At 39.2% G+C, this 18,914-nt stretch overlaps 1 protein-coding gene across 1 annotated transcript in view; it reads left to right on the forward strand.

Moving 5' to 3' along the window:
• LOC111147239 (dynein axonemal heavy chain 11) overlaps positions 1-18,914 on the forward strand; it is a 320,049-nt gene that overhangs the window by 33,105 nt on the left and 268,030 nt on the right. Inside the window, exon 9 of the mRNA XM_022503160.1 lies at positions 17,985-18,101. Within this exon, the coding sequence (XP_022358868.1) occupies positions 17,985-18,101 (117 nt within the window). The remainder of the gene's footprint in view (positions 1-17,984; positions 18,102-18,914) is intronic.

Here is an 18,914-nt window from a genome sequence, read left to right on the forward strand (position 1 = left end):
GGATGTGGCCGTTATGTGTCCTGCTATTTTGTACAAAAGTAGGAGGAATCTAGGACCCTGGTGAGTAAGAGCCTGAGCTCATCTCCAGAGCCTGTAAGATGTCTCTCCCACGTGGTGGGCATTCCAGGAATCTGGATGGAATAGAACTCTTGCAGTGCCTTGGCTTAGCTCTCCTGAGCAACTTGGCAGAGTGTGAGACCCACCGCGCAGGGAATCCTCGGGTGCACCTGAGTAGCTAAGTCTGGATTTCCCCATGGTGGGAACACCTGGCAGGTTTTCAGAGTGCAGGGGTTGGAGAAGGAGGTGAGGTTTAGCTGATGTCACTACCTTGGCAATGCCAGAGGTCCTGAATTTATCCCTCTCTTCCCAAAGCCTGGCACAGTCGCAAACAAGGAGGAATACAATATTCATTTGCTCCTAACATACGTATTTGCTTAGTATTTGTATTTTGGTATTGAGTATTTTGAAGTCCCATTTATTTTGTGAGTAAAATGGGCAAGGCTTACTCTTTTTTTTTTTTTTTTTAAAGATTTATCTATTTTAGAGCGAGTGCATGCACAAGCAGGGGGAGGGCCAGAGGGAGATGAAGAGAGAGAATCTCAAGTAGACTCCCTGCTGAGTACAGAGCCCACACTGGCCCCTTGGTCTCACAACTGCAAGATCATGCCCCAAGCCCGAAACGAAGAGTGAGACCCGCAGCCTACTGCACCCCCCAGGTGCCCCAGGGCTTACTTCTGATGTCCGTGTCTGGGTTGAGACATTAATAACCTGGCCTCGAAGTTCTTCATCCTCCTCTCTGGGTATTTCTTTTTCAAAGAGAACCTAGAAGCTCCTTGACTTTGAGCCTTCCTTAAAATTAAAATACTATTTAACTAAAAGTTCATTTAATTGTTTTTCTTATGTTGAAGAGTTTTGCCTTTTGTTTCTTTTGAAGATTTTATTTATTTGTCAGAGAGACAGAACGTGCAAAAGCAGGGGCAGTGGAAGGCAGAGGGAGAAGTAGGCTCTCTGCTGAGCAGGGAGCCCGATGCGGGGCTCAATCCCAGGACCCTGGAATCATGACCTGAGCTGAAGGCAAACCCTTAACCTACTAAGGCACCCAGGTGCCCCAAGCTTTGCCCTGGTTATCAGTGTTGCCTCAGAATGTTGCAATGATTATGTATTTTTAGCTTAATAAGCTTTATCTGGGGCTTTTTAGCTGAATTCGTTGTATTGATTTTTATGATGAATTCAGTTGGTAATTTTTAGGAGACATTTTCTGAAATTATTTCCAGCCTAGTATATTCATACAGTCATATCCACATGCCCACCACGTGCCCTTCTCTTCCCACTGCATATACTTTTGCATGTTCCCTGGTCCCAGTTAATATACACGAGCGCTAAAATAGTAGTTGATTGTATCCTGACTTTAGTATAATAATGGTTCAAATATGTTTCAGTAAATTAAAGAAATAATTGCTGATTTGCATTTGGATGTACTAGTATTTGTTTCTTTCAATCACTCTCAAGCCTATAATCAGGCAAAAGAGGTGTGCCACTGTGGTCCATTTATAGAACATAGGGATTTTCTCAGGCATATCCTTAAAAATATTTCTAGGTTTCTCAATTATTTTTGAATAGAAAGATCACTTCAGGCATTTCTTGGGCTTCTTCCTATGGAATTTTGAGATTTAGACAATAAAGGGGAGAGACTTGGATTATTTATTTATTGTTGAAATTGATTTGACATTTAACATCGTGTAGATTTAAGGTATACAACTTGTTAATTTCAGACATTCATATATTGTGATACTGTCATTGTAGTGAAAACTACCACCTCTCTCACACCATGTAATTATATTTTCTTTTTAGTGGTTGGAATCATTATGTTCTAGTCACTTAGCAAGTTTGATATTAAATGAATTAGACACAACAGTATTGTATTAAAATAACAAACTTGCTAAGAGATTTGCTTTATTAGTTGTATTTAATAGCTAATCAGATCACTTCAGGCCCAGCAGCTTTCCTTTGCTGACATTTTGAGGTGTTACTTGTGTAGTTATCTGGAGAATTTTCTTTAATCAGGGGTAGTGGCTATTTGTGAGAGGAATGTCCTGGCTCCACTTAGTCTCTGTTAATCAGAGTCCATTAGTATTTACTGAGTAATTGCTAGGTACCAGGAGTTATGCCAAATCTTCACACATTCCTGTTTCATTCTCACTATAATCCTGAGAGTGATGTCCAGGCGGATAACAAGCAAATTACCTGAGATGCTGTGGTCCCCTGGGAGGGGACCCGGTTCCAGCCCCGAACTCTGAATGCCAGCACTCTCCCCTGTGCCACTCTGACTCTTCAGTATTTGCCTTGTTGTCTCCTCATTGAAATGAAGGGAATAAGTTCATCTGGGCAAGGGGGGTGGTGCTGTGGTTGGAGGAATCAACCTGAGCGCCTGTGCCCCAAGGTGAGCTGATCTTAACATACAGTATCTTTTGCTTCCAGTCTGTCATTATACCAGAATCTAAAATATATTTTCCAAGTTGTTCTTTAGTTAATCCATACTAGGTTGTATTCCAGTTCCTACAGTTCGTTCTCTGTTCTGTTCTAGCCTACCGAATGATTAATTCTTCTATTACTGTATGTAGCATTTTCTAATTTTAGTGATAAAAACTTGTTAGCCATCTGCGGGATTTTCCTATGTCCTACCTGCTTATTTTTTGAGATAAAATTTATTCTTTAAAAGCATGACACTCCTTTTGAAAACATATCATGCAAAAAGGTAGTCTCCTACTTCTTATACTGCTGTCTTATTCCTTAATTTTCCACTTTTTTCTCCCCAAAGGCATCTACCATTAGGAGTTTCTTGTATAATATTCCAGCGATACTTGGTTCATGCACTAGCAAATCCATGGGTGGGTTCTCTTGCATTCTGCTTTTGCACAGATAGCCTTCTCTACATACCACTTACACCTTGCTTTCGTCACTTAATGTATTTTGGCAGTCATTTTGTATCACTACAAAGGCATTGCCTACTTTTTAAAGAATTGCATCTTATTCCATTGTATTTATGACTATTTATTTTTAAATGTTAAAGTAGTAGATAACATTCTTTAAAGATACATTTAGGAACTTCTGCTTCTGGGAAGATGAAATAGACATACTTCTCCATATACCTTTTAGTATGTAGGGCTAAAGCATTTTTATATAAAATTGTTAGCTGAAATTTACCTAGACATGGGACTGGATACACTGGCAACCTGGAAACACCAATGAGCACAGACATAACTTGCCCCAGTAAAAGCCTGATCTCTCTTAAGAAGGGAGCAGCAGGGGCACCTGCGTGGCTCAGTGGGTTAAGCCTCTGCCTTCGGCTCAGGTCATGATCTCAGGGTCCTGGGATCGAGTCCCGCATTGGGCTCTCCGCTCAGTGGAGAACCTGCTTCCTCCTCTATCTCTCTCTCTGCCTGCCTCTCTGCCTACTTGTGATCTCTCTCTGTGAAATAAATAAATAAAAAATATTTAAAAAAAAATTTAAGAAGGGAGCAGCATAGTAAGAAAACTTGTAGACCTAATCTCTCTAGTTCAGCCAAACCCTACAGAAGAAACTGTGTCCTACTCCCATTCATGCCAGCAAAGACCGAGTGGGAAGCCTAGACTTAAAATCAGTCTGGGGAAGCCTAGGTGGCTCAGTCAGTTAAGCATCTTCCTTTGGCTTAGGTCCTGATCCTGGGATCCTGGGATCAAGTCCCACATTGGGTTGCCTGCCCCTCCCCCTGCTTGTTCTCTTTCTCCCCCTCTCTCTTTCCTTCTGTCTGTCTCTCTGGCAAATAAATAAAATCTTAAAGAAGTCTGTAACAGGTGCCTCAGCAACCCCCCCCCCCACCCCACCGGGATGGTGCCAGAGATTGGGTAATTAGAGAGCTGTGATTGTCATCCTGCCTGGACACTAAAGAGCTCCCACTTTGTGGTGTCAGTGGAGACCCCATGAGAATCCTGGACTTTCTTCCTCATCCAGTAACATACTTACTCCACTGGGGTAGTGTCAGAGGAATCCTGCTGGAGAGTCAGGACTTTGACCATGGCCAAGTGGTAACCAAATCACCTGCACTGGCATCTGTGGAGACCGCATGGGGAACTTGAATACCCAGTTATGGTAAAGAACTCCCCACACTTCGGTATCAACCAATGCCAAGGGAGAACCTGGATGTCTATCTCTACCTACAGTGATGAGGCTGGAGCAGTATTGGAGAAAATCAGCAAAAACAAGTTTCAAGATCCAGTGTCTCATAATATGAAAATGTCCAGGGTCAATTGAAAATGACTTATTATACCAAGAGCCAGGAAGGTCTCCTCTGAATGAAAAAGACCACTAATAGATGGCAACATGGAAATGACAGAGATGTTAGAATTCTCTCACGGATTCACGGATTCACGGATTTTAAAGAGCCAGGCTAAAAATGCTTCAATAAGTAATTATGAACATACTTGAAACAAATGAAAAAGCAGCCTCAGTAAAGAAATACAAAGTTTCAGCAAATAGATGATAGAATGAATGAATTTTAGAGCTGAAAATAGAACAAAATATGAAGCACTGGGATATGGAATTCTGTGGCAGAATGGAGGAATAAAGAATTCACGCATTGGAGGGTGCCTGGGTGGCTCAGTGGGTTAAGCCTCTGCCTTCAGCCCAGGTCATGATCTCAGGGTCTTGGGATCAAGCCCTGCATCGGGCTCTCTGCTCGGCAGGGAGCCTGTTTCTCCCTCTCTCTCTGCCTATCTCTCTGTCTACTTATGATCTCTCTCTCTCTGTCAAATAAATAAAATCTTAAAAAAGAAAACCAAACATGCACTGGAAGGAAGAGCAATAGAGACCCCTCAGTCTGAACACTAGGGAGGGTTAGACAAAGAGAAAGAGCAGAGCCTCCGGGGCCTGTGGGAGTGTACCAGACCTAGCATTTGTGTCACTGGACACGGAGAAAGACCATGAAGCTGAAGGTCTCAAAGAGATAATGGCTGAGAACTTGCTGACTTTGGCAAGATAGAAAACTACAGATTCAAGAGGAAATAAGAACTCAAAGGTAAATCCAAGGAACAACCCAGAGAATTCTATGCCAAGAGACTTAATTAAACTTTAGAAAACTGAAGACAAAAAAATCTTCAAAGCAACAAGGGAAGTCTTGCCTAAGGGGAAAGATGATTTGAATGACAGGGAATTTCTAATCAGAAATCATGGGGGCCGGAAGGAAATGGCAAAATATTTTTCAAGCCCTGAAAGAAAAAATCCATTAATTCTGAGTTCTCTATCCAGTGAAAAATACCCTTCAGGAATTAAGGACAAATCAAATTCTCAGAAGAACAAAAAACTATGAGAATTTGTCATGAGTAGACTGAACCTAAGAGAACAGCTGAAAGAAGTTCTCCTGACAGAGAGGAAATGATAAAACAGGGAGCCTTGGGACACCAGGGAGAACATGGTAAGGAAAAATATGTGTAAAAATAAGAGACTATCCTTGTCCTCTTGAGTTTTCTAAATTGTTTGACAGTGAAAGCAAAAATTAGAACACTAGTTTTAAGTGTATGTGCTGAAAATATTTAAGACAATTATATTTTAAAAGAGCATGAAGGGATCGAAATGGAGGTAAGGTTTTTTCTGTTTTTGCCTATTTAAAAATTGTGGTAAGACATGTTTTACATTTTACTTTTGTGTCCATTTTTAACTCTCCAGTTAAATGGCATTAAGTATATTCACAGTGTTGTACAATCATCAGTATTATCCACTTCTAGAACTTTTTATCATCTCACATGGAAACTCTACCCATTAAATGACCACTCTCCCTTGCCCCCTCCCCTTAGTCTCAGGTGATCTCTAGACTGCTTTTTTTTTTTTTTTTTAAAGATTTTATTCATTTATTTGACAGAGAGAGAGAGAGAGAGAGATCACAAGTAGGCAGAGAGGCAGGCAGAGAGAGGGAGAAGCAGACTCACGGCTGAGCAGAGAGCCCGATGCGGGGCTCGATCCCAGGACCCTGAGATCACCACCTGAGCTGAAGGCAGAGGCTTAACCCACTGAGCCACCCAGGTGCCCTTCTAGACTGCTTTTTGTCTCTGGACATATTTATTTTATATATCTCATGTTAGTGGACTGATACGATGTCTTTTGTGTTTGGTTTATTTCACTTAGCATAATGTCTTCAAGGTTCATCCAGTTACAGCATGCGTTGAAGTTTCATTTTTTCAAGGCTAGATAATATATGTAAATGCTGAGATTCATTTATTGATGAACACCTGGATTGTTTCTATCTTTTGGCTCTTGTGAATAATGGTGCTATACACAATAATATATAAGTATTTGTTAGTCCTTTCTCTTCTTTGGGGTATATACCTAGGATTAGAGATGATTGGTTGTGGGGCTCCAGGGTGGCTCAGTTGGTTAAGTGTCCGACTCTCACTTTTGGCTCAGGTCATGATCTCAGGGTCCTTAGCCTGAGCCCTGACTTGGGTGCTTAGTGGGGAGTCTGGTGAGATTCTCTTTCTCCCTTTCCCTCTATCACTCCCCCTTCACTTCCCCCATGCACTCTTACACACTCTCTGTCTCTCAAGTAAATCTTTAAAAAAAAAAAAATGCTCAATCATGTGGTAATTTTATATTTAACTTTTTTTTCCTAAAGATTTTATTTGAGAGAGTGGGAGTGTGAGCACAGATAGGGAGGGACAGGAGTAGAGGTAGAGGGAGGAGCAGACCTCCCCCCTGAGCAGGAATCCCAATGTGCGGCTCAATTCTGGGACCCTGGAATCAGGACCTGAGCCAAAGGCAGGAGCTTAACCAACTGAGCCACCTAGGTGCCCCTATGTTTAACTTTTTGAGGAATTTCTAAACTTTTTTCCATAGTGGTCGAACATTTTTGCTTTTCCACCAGCAGTGCAGAAAGATTCCAAGATTACCATGCCCTCACTAACACTTACTGATTTTCTCTTTCTTTTCTTTTTCTTCGCCATCCTAATTCCTCTGAAGTGATAACTCATTGTGGTTTGATTTGCATTTCCCTAATAACAAGTAATGTTGGTCTTTTTTTTTTTTTTTAAGTACCTATTGGCCATTTTTATATCTGTGAAGACATGTCTGTTCGAGTATTTTGCTCTTTTTTAATTGGAGTCTTTGTTGTAGTTTTCCCTATATTTTGGACATTAATCCCTTCTTAAATATAAGATTTGCAAGTAGTTTCTCCCATTCTGTGCATTGTCTTTACACTTTCCTGATAGTGTTTTTTGATGCAAAAAAGTTAACTTTGAAGTCACATTTATCCATTTTTTCTTTTGTTGTCTTTTACTTTTGATGCCATATCCAAGAAATGATGGCCAAATCCAATGTCGTGAAGATTTTCTCCAGTATTTTCTTATAAGAGTTTCATATTTTTAACTCTTACATTTAGGTCTTGATCTACTTTAAGTTTATTTTTGTCTATCTTGTGGCACCTAGGTGGCTCAGTCAATTTAATTTCTGCCTTTGGTTCAGGTCATGATCTCAGGGTCCTGGATCAAGTCCTACATCGGGCTCCCTGCTTGCAGGAAGCCTTTTCTCTTCCCTACTTATGCTCACTCTCTCTCAAGTAAAATCTTAAAAAAAAATTTTTTTTAATATCTTGTAAGGATCACCTTTATTGTTTGTCAGTAATGTATGGAAATGCAACTGATTTTTGCATGTTGATTTTGTATTCTATGACTTTGATGAATATACTACTGCTGAAAGTTTTTTTTGGAGGAGGGTTGCAGAATCTTTAGGGTTTTCTGCATATAAAATCCTTTAATCTGTTAAGAGATCATTTCACTTCTCAATTTCCACCTTTGATAATTTCTTTTCTTACCTAATATTTCTAGCTAGCACTTGTTATGTTGAGTAGAATTGGTAAAAGTGGGCATCCTATTCTGTTGCTGATCTTAAGGGAAAAGATTTTAAGGTTTAAACATTGAGTATGATATTACCTCTGCATTTTTTTTAAAGATTTTATTTATCTATCTGACAGAGAGACAGAGATCACAAGAAGGCAGAGAGGCAGGCAGAGAGAGAGAGAGAGAGGGAGAAGCAGGCTCCCTGCTGAGCAGAGAGCCTGATGTGGGGCTCGATCCCAGGACCCTGAGATCATGACCTGAGCCAAAGGCAGAGGCTTAACCCGCTGAGCCACCCAGGTGCCCCACCTCTGCATTTTTGATAGATGGCCTTTATCATGTAGATAAAGTTTCCTTCCATTCTTAACTTTGTTGAGTGGTTTTATCATAAAAGGGTGTTGAATTTTGTCATTTTTTTATGCATCAATTGAGATGATTGGGGGTTTTTTCTTACATTTGATTAATGTGGTGAACTACATTGATTTTCAATTGCCATCCTTGAATTCCAGGAATAAATCTACTTGGTCATTGTGTGTAATTCCTGTAATATGCTGATGGATTCTGTTTGCTCGTTTTTTGGTGAGTGTGTTTGCATCATTACTTATGAGGAATACCAGTCTAGAGTTTCCTCTTCTTGTATTTTTGTTTGGCTTTGCTATCAGGGAGATGTTTGCCTCACAGAATGAGTTAGGAGTATTTCCTCTTCTACAGTTTTTGGAAGATTTTAAGAAGGATTGTTTTCTTAATTTTTCTTACTGCTGGTTTTTTATTATAGAAGTGCAACAGATTTCTGAATATTAATTTGGTATCCTGGAATTTCACTGAATTCATTTATTCCAATAGTTTTTTGTTTTGTTTCGTTTTTGGTGGCATCCTAAGAGTTTTCTATATATAGTGTCATGTCATCTGCAAATACTGACAGATTTCACTTCTTCCTTACCAGTTTGGATGCCTTTTATTTCTTTTTCATATTTGATTGCTGTGGTGAGGGCTTCCAGTACTATGTTGGATAATAATGGTGAGAGTGGACATATTTGTTTTGTTCCTAGTCTTAGAAGAAAAGCTTTCAGCATTTTACCTTTGAGAATGATGTTATCTGCAGGTTTGTCATATATACCCTTTGTTAATGTGAGGTGTGTTCCCTCTAAAAGAGTGAGTTATGTTCCCTCTAAACCTACTTTGTTGACAGTTTTATCATGAATGGATGTTGGATTTTGTCAGATGCTTTTCCTATATCTGTTCAGATGATGATAAAGTGATTTTTATCCTTCATTTTGTTAATGTATCCTTGATCATGGTGAGTCATTCTTTCAATGTGTTGTTGAATTTGGTTTGCTAATTTTTGCATCTATGTTCATCAAGGTTACTGGTCTGTTATTTTCTTTCTTTGTAGTGTCTTTGTCTGGTTTTGGTATCAGTATGCTGACCTTGTAGAAAGAATTGGGAAGCATTTCTTCCTCTTAGATTTTTTTGGAATGGTAAGAAAAGAATAAGTATTAAGTCTCCTTTAAATGTTTGGTAGAAAAAAAAAAAAGTGTTTGGTAGAATTCACCTGTGAAGGTGCCTGCTCCTGCATTTTTGTTTGGGGTTTTTTAAGGTTTTTTAGTTATGGATTTTTGTTACTAGTAATTGGTCTGTTCAGATTTTGTGTTTCTTCCATATTTAGTCTTTGCAGATAGCAGGTTTCTAGGAATCTTTCCATTTCTTCCAGGTTGTCCACTTTGTTGGTGTATTGTTTTTCATAGTAGTCTCTTCTAATCCTTTGTATTTCTGTGCTTTTGGTTACTTTTCCTCTTTCACTTCTGATTTTGAGTTTTCTTTTTTCCTTGGTGAGCCTGGCTAGAGGTTTATCATTTTTGTTCGTTGTTTCAAAGAACTACCTCTTAGATTCATTGATCTGATCTTTTTTCTTTTTTTCTTTCTTTCTTTTCTTTTTTTTTTTTTTTTTTAGTCTTTGTTTCTTTCCTCTCTGTTCTTTATTTCCTGCTACGAACTTTGGGCTTTGTTCTTTTTTTCCTACTTTCTTTAGGTGGAAGGGTAGATTGTTTGAGACTTCTCTGGTTTCTTGAGGTAAGCCTGTATTACTATAAATTTCCTTTTTAGGACTACTTTTGTTTGCATTGTCTCAAAGATCTTGAACCATTGTGTTTCCATTGAATTTGTCTTCGGGTGTTTTTTCTATTTCCTCTTTGATTTACTTATTGACCCATTGGTTGTTGAATAGCACCTTTAGTCTCCATGTGTTTGTAATTTGCAGTTTTCTTGTAATTTCTAGTTTCATACTGTTGTGGTCAGTAAAGATGCTTGATAGGATTTCAGTCCCCTTAAATTTATCAAGACTAGTTTTGTGGCCTAATATGTAATCTATCCTGGAGAATGTTCTGTGTGCACTTGAAAAGAATGTGTATTTGGCTGTATTTGGATGGAATGTTCTGTACATATCTGTTAGGTCCATCTGGCTTACTGTGTTGTTTAAAGCCACTGTTCACTGATTTTGTCTGGATGCTCTATCCATTGATGTGAGCAGGGTGTTAAAATCTTCAAATATATTACTGTCAGTTTCTCCATTTATGTCAATATTGGCTTTATGTATTTCTATTTATATATGAAACATATTTAGGTATGTAGATATTTACAATTGTTATATCCTCTTGCTGGATTGATTTCCTTTACCATTATGTAATGCCTTTATCTCTTATTAACAGTCAGTCATTGCTATAAATGCTGTTTTGTCTGCTATAAGTATTGCTACCCCAGCTTTTTTTTTTTTTTTTCTTCCATTTGCATGGAATATCTTTCTAGACCTTCACTTGCAGTTTTATGTGTCTTTAGGTCTGAAGTGAGTCTCTTGTAAGCAGATTAGTCCCATTTTATTTTCCATTCAGTCATCCTATGTCTTTTGATGGGAGTATTTAGACCATTTACATTTAGAGTAGTGATTGATAGGTATGTAATTTGTGCCATTTTAATTATTCTTTGCTTATTTTTGTACTTCTTTATTCTTTTGCTCTCTTCCCTGGTTATTTAGTGACTTTCTTTAATGTTATGCTTTGGTTCCTTTCTGTAAGTTTTTTGTGTATCATACTTATTTGGTTTGTGGTTGCCATGAGATTCATATTTTATATGTTGTATATTGAGCAGTTTTTATTAAGTTGATGGTCAGTTAAATTTGGATTTTTATTCCCTACCAAATGTTTTATGTATATGATGTTTTATTTTTTGTCTTTTATTCTTTGTATCCCTTAACTAAATTTTGTAGCTATAATTGATTTTACTTTTAATCTTCATGCTAGCTTTTTAAATGATTGATCTACTACTTTTACTTCTGTTGTTTTTACTGGTGGAATTTTTTCTTTTCATAATTTTCTTCTATTTCTGGTTTTGTCTTTCCTAATTAAATAAGTCCTGTTAATAATTTTTTAAGGCTGATTTCGTGGTGATGAAAACTGCCTTTGTTTCTCTGGGAAACACTCTCCTTCAGTGTTGAATGATAACCTTGTTGGGTTGAATATTCCTGGTTGTAGGTTTTTGCCTTTCACCTTGAATATATCTTGCCACTTTCTTCTGGTACAAAGTCTCTGCTGAAAAATTAGTTGATAGCTTTATAGATTTCTCTTGTACATTGTAATTTGTTTCCTCTTTCTGCTTTTAAGATTCCTTTGTCTCCTTTTCCTGATTTTTTTCTCAGTCTCTTCATTTCTATGTATTAGTAGGTCAGTTATGTTTCCTGGTCTTGAAGGTAGTGGTGCTATTTAGAAGGCATCCTGTCCCAGGTAGTCCGGGGATATCCCCTGTGTGGGCTGTATGCACCCTTCTGTTGTAGCTGGGCTGCAGCTGCTGCAGTTGTGCTGGTGGTTGCTGCTGGCCCCCAGCCCCACTGTCTGTAGTGACTGGCCATGACTACTGCCCTGCCTGTGAGCTGGTGGGCAGGGCTGGCCCCAGACGTGGCTGGCTGTGAGGCCTGGCTCTAGCTACTGTAGACTTGTTGCTGGGTAGGATTAGCTCCTGGCACAGCTGGCAGAGAGGCTGGACTATAGCTGCTGTGGGTGTGTTGCCCCCTCCAACACCCCCCTCCCCCCGCTCCAGGAGCTTCTTGTAGGGGTGCCAGTCCTGGCCAGAACTGCCTGCCAGGTGTGTCAGGGGCAGGAGCTGCTTTGGAGGGATGCATGCCTGGGCAGGTGGGTCTGCAGGGGAATGCTGGGGTGAAGTGGACAAGGCTAGCAGTGCAGATGGAGAGTGTCAGAACTGGCTCTAGCAAGCAGCCAGCCAGCTAGACTGGAGGAGGGGAAGAAAAACGTTACCCACTTGCCATCCATTCTCTGAAAAAGCCCTTGTAGATCCCTGTCATTTCACATATCCTAAAGCATCTCAGTAAATATCCTTCACTTAAGTACTCACATACTGCTCCTCTGTGCTGGGCCTTGGACAGGGTGGTATAGCATGCTAGCCCTTTAAGAAAAGTCTCAGTTTCCTGTAATACCCTGGCTCTCCTGAAGTTAAGCCCTGTTAGAGCCTTGTGTTATGGGAACTGGTCTTTAGGTACAGGTTCCCAAGACCTGGGTGTTTAATGTGTGGCTTGATCTCTTCCTTCCTAGGGGAGGACCTTCACACCTGTAATATCCTTCTTTCTTGTGGGTTCCTACACCAGGGGTTTGGTTCCTAAAGTCCATCTCTGCCCCCCTTCTTCCCTTCTCTGTGTGGCTCCTTTTTTGCCTATGGCCATGGGTGATCTGTTCTGTTAATCTTCAGGTCACTTTCAGAATGACTTGCCTTATATGTACCTGTTGCCTCTGTTTGTCAGGGAAGAGGTGAGCTCAGGATCCTTCTACTCTGCTGTCTTCCTAGAACTCTTGTGTCAACATAGTTTTCATTTCCTTTTCGATATCTTCCTTGAACCATTGGTTATGGGAGGTAAGATTTTACTTGAACTGGTGAAAGATGATGACATTAGACATTAGATAACTAATGTACATATAATGTAAAAATATATCTATGTATCTAGATATGTAATACCTCAAGCATTACAAAGAGATACATTTAAAACACTATAGATACATCAAATGTAAGTCTAAAAAAATTCCCAGAGAGCTGCAGAAAAAGGCAAGAAATGAAGAAAAACAACTGAAAAGAAAAAAAAGGGGGGCAGAATTAAGCCTTAATGTAGCAATAATTACCTTAAAAGTAAACGGTCAAAATATGCCAATACAAAGAGCTTGCCAGAGTGGATTAAAATATAAGACCCTACTGTGTGCTCTTTTTTCAAAAACTCCAAATATAACCATATATGTAGATTAACAGTGAAAGGACAGGAAAAGGTATGTCATGGAAATGTGAATTGAAAGAAAGCAGTGATGGCTATATAAATATCAGATAAAGTAGATTTCATAGCAAGAAAAAATTAACAGAGAGAGACATTATATAATGATAAAAGGGTCAGTCCACCAAAGAGATCTAGCAATCCTAAATGGGTATGCACCAAATAAGAGCAATAAAATATGTGATTCAAAACTGACAGAACCAAAAAGAAAAATAGACAAATTCACAGTTCAAATTGGAGATTTCATTGCTCCCTTTGAGGAACTGAAAGAATAAGCAGATAGGAAATTAGCAAGGATATGGAAGGGTTCAGTACCATCAACCAGGAGGATCTAATCAACATTTATAGAACATTCCGTGCAACAATGGCAGAATTCACATTGTTTTCAAATGCTCATGAAACATAGACCATGATATGTTATATCCTGGGCCATAGACAACCTTAACAAATATAAGAGATGTGAAATGGTACAGAGTATATTTTTTTGTCGACAGTGGAATAAAAAAGAAATCAGTAATGGAAATCTAATAGGAAAATTTAAACTACTTAGAAACTGAAATGACATCTTTAAATAGTGACTTGGCTTTTTTGTCATTTTTTTTTTTTTTTTTTTTTTACTTTTCCATGAGTCAAAAAAGTAGTTTCAAGGGAAATAAAATGTAGAGAACTTAAAAAAAATGAAAATATAACATACCAAAATTTGTGGGAACAGCCAAAGTAGTTCTGAGAGGGAAATTGATAGCACTAAGTAAGCATATATTAAAAAAGGAAAGTCTCAAATTGGTTTCCACTCTAAGAGCCTAGAGAAAAGTAGAGAAAAAAGGCACAAAGCAACTAGAAAGAAAAAATAAAGAGCAAAATCTATGAAATTTAGAACATGGAGAAAATTCAATGAAACTAAGAGTTAATTCTTTGAAAAGTAAAGAAAAAAGTGAGAAGGCAAGTTACCATATCAGGAATAAAATGGGCTACCACTACATCCTCTGCAGACATTAAAAGAATAACGGGAATATCAAAACAAGAAATAACCTCTAAACACGTAATTTGACACCTAGAAGAAATGGAGCAATTCCTCAAAAACCAGAACTATCATAACTCATTCAATAAGAAATAGATAACTTTTTAAATTGTGAGATAATATTGTAGTAGTTTGGTTGTGTACCAGTAGTGAGTTGACATGGGCATATATGGAGAAATGATTATCACAATTTTAATACCCACCACCACACATAGTGATATTTTTTTTTCTGTGATAAATGAAGTAGAAAATTTGAACAATACTATAACTATTAAGGAAATTGGACTTATCATTTAAAAAAAAATACTCTCTGAAAGGAAATGTCAAGGCCCAGACTGTTTCACTTGAGAATTTCTCCAAGTATTTAAGTATAAACATCATTTCTACACAGTGTCTTCCAGAAATGCCAGAGGAGGGAACACTTGCTAATTTGTCTTGTGAAGCTAGTAGTTAGTTACTGCCCCAATACCCAAACCAGAGAAGTTAATGCAAAAAAAAAAAAAAAAAAAATTTCCCTCCCTAATTTTCCTTCCTAAATATAGACATAAGAATTCTCAAAGTATTAGTAAACAGAACTTAAAGTATTAGTAAACAGAATTCAGCAGTATGGAACAAGGGCACATTTTATTTGTAACTGAGGTTTATTCTAGGGATGTGAGATGGGTTTAATATTTGAAAACCTGTGTATTAACAGGTTAAAGAAGAGAAACATGATTGTGTTAACTGATGCATGAGAAACATTTTACCAAATTCAGTGCCCATTTCTGGTAAGAACTCTTGGGAAAAAGAAACAGAGTAACCTCCTCAAGTTGTGTAAAGAACATATACCGAATGCCTATAACACGATACGTAATGGTGAAGGGTCTTCCTAAATCCCAAACCCATAGCATATAGTCAGCTGCCTACTCAACGTCTGTGCTTAAATATTTGATAGACATCTCGAACTTGCAAAACTGAAACTCTGCCTGTACTCAACCCCCTTCCCTGTCTTCTCTCCATCTCCTAAAATGGCACACCTCGTGGGCTACATGGCGCACAACCTTGGAGTCATTCATGATCTTGTTCTTTTTCTCGTGATAAACATCAGGTTCTGTCAGATAAACCCTGAAAATATATCCAGATCTCCTCTCTGACCCAAATGACTGCATAAACTGCCTCCTCAGCCCCTTTCTTGGCTCCATCAGGCTCTGTTCTTCCCACAGCAGCACGAGTGCCATTTTGAAGCTAACTCAAGCCAGTGCATTTCTCTAGCTAAGACTCTTCAGTAATTTCCCACGTCACTAAAAAGGACAATTTTAGAGTTGTCAGGATGAAGAAGAAAAAGATGTTTATAATGATCTTTGAGTAATACCAGCATATTGTTGATGCTTTAATTAGTATTTATTGAGAAGCAGCTATGTGCCCTAAGAACCCCATTAAATACTGGTTATGTAACTCTGGAAACCAAACCTGTTTGTTGTACTCCCAGAGCTGGGAGTCCAGGGGACAATACAGGTAGGCAGTTACCCAGGGCACTCGGTGCCAGGGTATCTGAAGTACAAGGTGCTGGGAGAGTATTTGTGAAGGGCCCCTTGCCAAAGGAGGTGCAAGGAAATTCAGAAAGTAACTGAAAGATACATAGAAGTAAAAAATAAATAGAAATTAAGCAGGTGAAAAGTAGGTAGAAAGGGATGAGTGGGAAATTGTATCCTGCCAAGAGAGAGAGTATATGACAAGGCAGGTGTGACAAGATCCTAGTGTGGAAAGGCGGGAAGGTACTGGAATAGTTCAGGGTGTCAATACGGCCCAGATCACATAGGGTTTTGTAGAGTATGGTAAGAGTTTGAGACTTCATCTTAAAATATAGGAATTATGAATTGGAGAATTAAAAACTAGGGTGCCAGACTGCCTGGGTGGCTCTGTTGGTTAAGCGTCTGCCTTTGGCTCAGGTCATGTGGGATTGAGCCTCATGTTGGACTCCCTGCTCAGTGGGGAGCCTGCTTCTCCCTTTCTCCCCTCTCATGCTGATATCTCATTCTCTTTCTCTCTATCTCAATAAATAAAATAAATAAAATTAAAAAAAATTAGAGTGACAAAAGATTTATATTTTAGAAAGTTTATTTCAATGGTACTTTGAGGAATTATTTGGAGAGATAATAATAGAGACAAAGAAAGTAGAAAGTGGTTAGCAGAAATCCAGGTGAGTGGTGATGGTGATCTAGACGGAGTGACACCTGGAGACAGGAAGCATAGTGGGTGTGTTCATAAGGAGGTAAGAGATGGATGACTCTTGATCAGGAGAGAAGGGAGCAGAGGAGATGGCTGAGATTTCTGTTTGCACATCTTAAAAGAACTACTTTGTAGGGTAGATGACGAATTGAGGTTTGTGCATGATGAGCTTGACTACTCTGTGGGGAAGGATGGGGGAGAGGTGCCTTTGGCCGTTCTGAATTTGGGTTGGATGAGTAAAACCCTTTGGGAGAGAGGAAGAGATAGTTGGGATAAAGATTTGTATTTCCCCCTTGCTGAGGTATTAAGCACTAACTGTTTAAGTAATATTTGAGCATCTTCAGTTGTAAGTTTCTTGTTGCCTTACTGAGAGGAGGGATAAGTTGGGCTTGTTACGACTTGTTGGGAGGTTGTGTTTACTTTTGCAAGTCAGTGATGCTTGAATGAAGAGACTGTCTCTCATTAAGACCTGGAGACTTCTTCTTGATGCTAAATATAACATTGTGGTGTGTGAGACACTGTGCCCTGGGACGTTGCCATTACACGCCATTCTCAGGGCGTGTTCGAGTCCACACAAGGGGGCAGTCCTTCATAGCAACATCAAAACATCGAAACGGTTGCCAGGCTTTTAAATTCTGGTTCTGTCAGTTAGCAATGTTGTGGCTGTGGGCAGATGACTAACCTGCTCTGCGTCCGCCTTGTCACCTGTAAAATGGAAGCCGTATGACCTACATCCTGCGTGGTTGTGCACATCGAGTTAACAATGTAAAGCATTTAGAACAGAAAACTGCATGTTCGCTGTCATCATTATGGCTGTTACTAACAGACCAGGCTTACTTGACCGAGGAGAGGGCTTCATTCCGCTAAATGTGTGGCGGGTGCTGTCCAGGCCGTTTGACTGGAAAGCCCAAAGTGTGTGTGAGTTTCTGGGACTTCTTCACCGTGACCTGCCCTGCTGTGGAGATGGTAGTTACTCTCTCATGGTTTTGTTCTTTGTGTTGATGAGAGCTGCAAACTAACACATGGGGGAAAGGAAGAGCATGGTGTCTCATCTGCATCACTGGTGGACGCCTTCTGATAAAACTGTGTTGCTACTTCTCACCTGAAGAAAGAGTGCCACTTGCCAGGTTTTCTGCTCCATGAAAAACAAAACAAAACATGTTCCTATTTAAACTGACACTGACGTTGTGATGAAAGTGTGGTGTTTTTTGTTTGTTTGTTTTGTTTTGTTTGGAAAAGATTTGCTTTATCATTTATAATCAGAATGGATTGGGAGAGGGCAGAGTGCTGATGATGGGGTCTGAGCCAGTGAAAACACCCGGGGAGAAATGGACTCGCAGGGCTCAAGGCTCCGTGCTCCTCTAAGGTTGCCGTTTCGAATGGTTAGTCAGAGCTCTCGATCTTCCCCAGAATCCTGCAATGAAACATGCATTGGGAGAGATGGGGCAGGGGAGGGAGTGAAGGGGTGCGGGGAAGAGTGAGACAAGGAGGGAGCTGGGAGAGAGGAGCCACGTGGCTCTGTGATGGCTATTTTCAGTGTTGGATACTTTGCTGTAAACTCTTTCACTTTGAATCTTACAGGAATTTGAAAGTGATTATGTTGTGTTTAAGTCCAAAATTGTGGATTTTGACAGAAGGCTTGGGATGATTCTCTGTGGAGCTTTCTTTAACTGCAATGGTTTAGAAGCTGCATTTAAGGTTAGTTCTGAAGAAGCTATCATTAAAAAATACTTTACTAATGAATAATTTCAACTGTTAGATGAAAGGAGTGAATACATTCCTTTCTGACCCAGGTAAACTATTAACTGGTCACATTCTGTTTGTATTCACCTCACCGAACTAAATTTTACACACTGCTCTAATGAATGATGTTTACTTAGGGACAAGGTCAATTTTAGGACTTTTGACTATTGATATTGTTTCAGATTCAGTAGTTTAGCTCTCGCTACCTTTAGAGTGAGTTTGGCATAGCCTGTGAAATCCTAATTCAAAATTAAGCCACGGTGAAAAGAGAAAAATACCTGTTAATGCAAGATTTTCTCTATAGCATTGTTTACATGTGTTGGGTTTACCTGCCCACTTCATTACTACAACTGAAACAAATAATAATTTGTATAATACTTTTCCATCAGGCATAAGACACCCTTGGTGATCAGACACACCATTATTTTGTATATAAATAAAATGCCCCCAAAATGATGATTCCATTATTATATAACATAGTCCACTTTCGGATGTTAAGACACAAAGAAAAGTTGGACAGAGAATTAAAGAAATGCAGTATGGTATTTCTGTATTCTGAGTTGCATAAAAGGAATGCATCTTCTTAGACGTCCCACATGGATAGCTTAGGATGTGGGGAAGAGGGACACCATGTGAAACTTGCTTATCAAAGCAAAGAACTAGCAAGTAAGGTGTAGAACCAAATGATGTCCCAAAAGAGGATTGGAGACTTCTGTTTCTGAAGAAACACACCTAGGGGATCATGGGCCCATCTCGTTGGAAATGGCA

Source organism: Enhydra lutris, unplaced genomic scaffold (genome assembly GCF_002288905.1).
Source record: "Enhydra lutris kenyoni isolate GAN:26980312 unplaced genomic scaffold, ASM228890v2 scaffoldscaffold16, whole genome shotgun sequence".
Taxonomy (NCBI): Eukaryota; Metazoa; Chordata; class Mammalia; order Carnivora; family Mustelidae; genus Enhydra; species Enhydra lutris.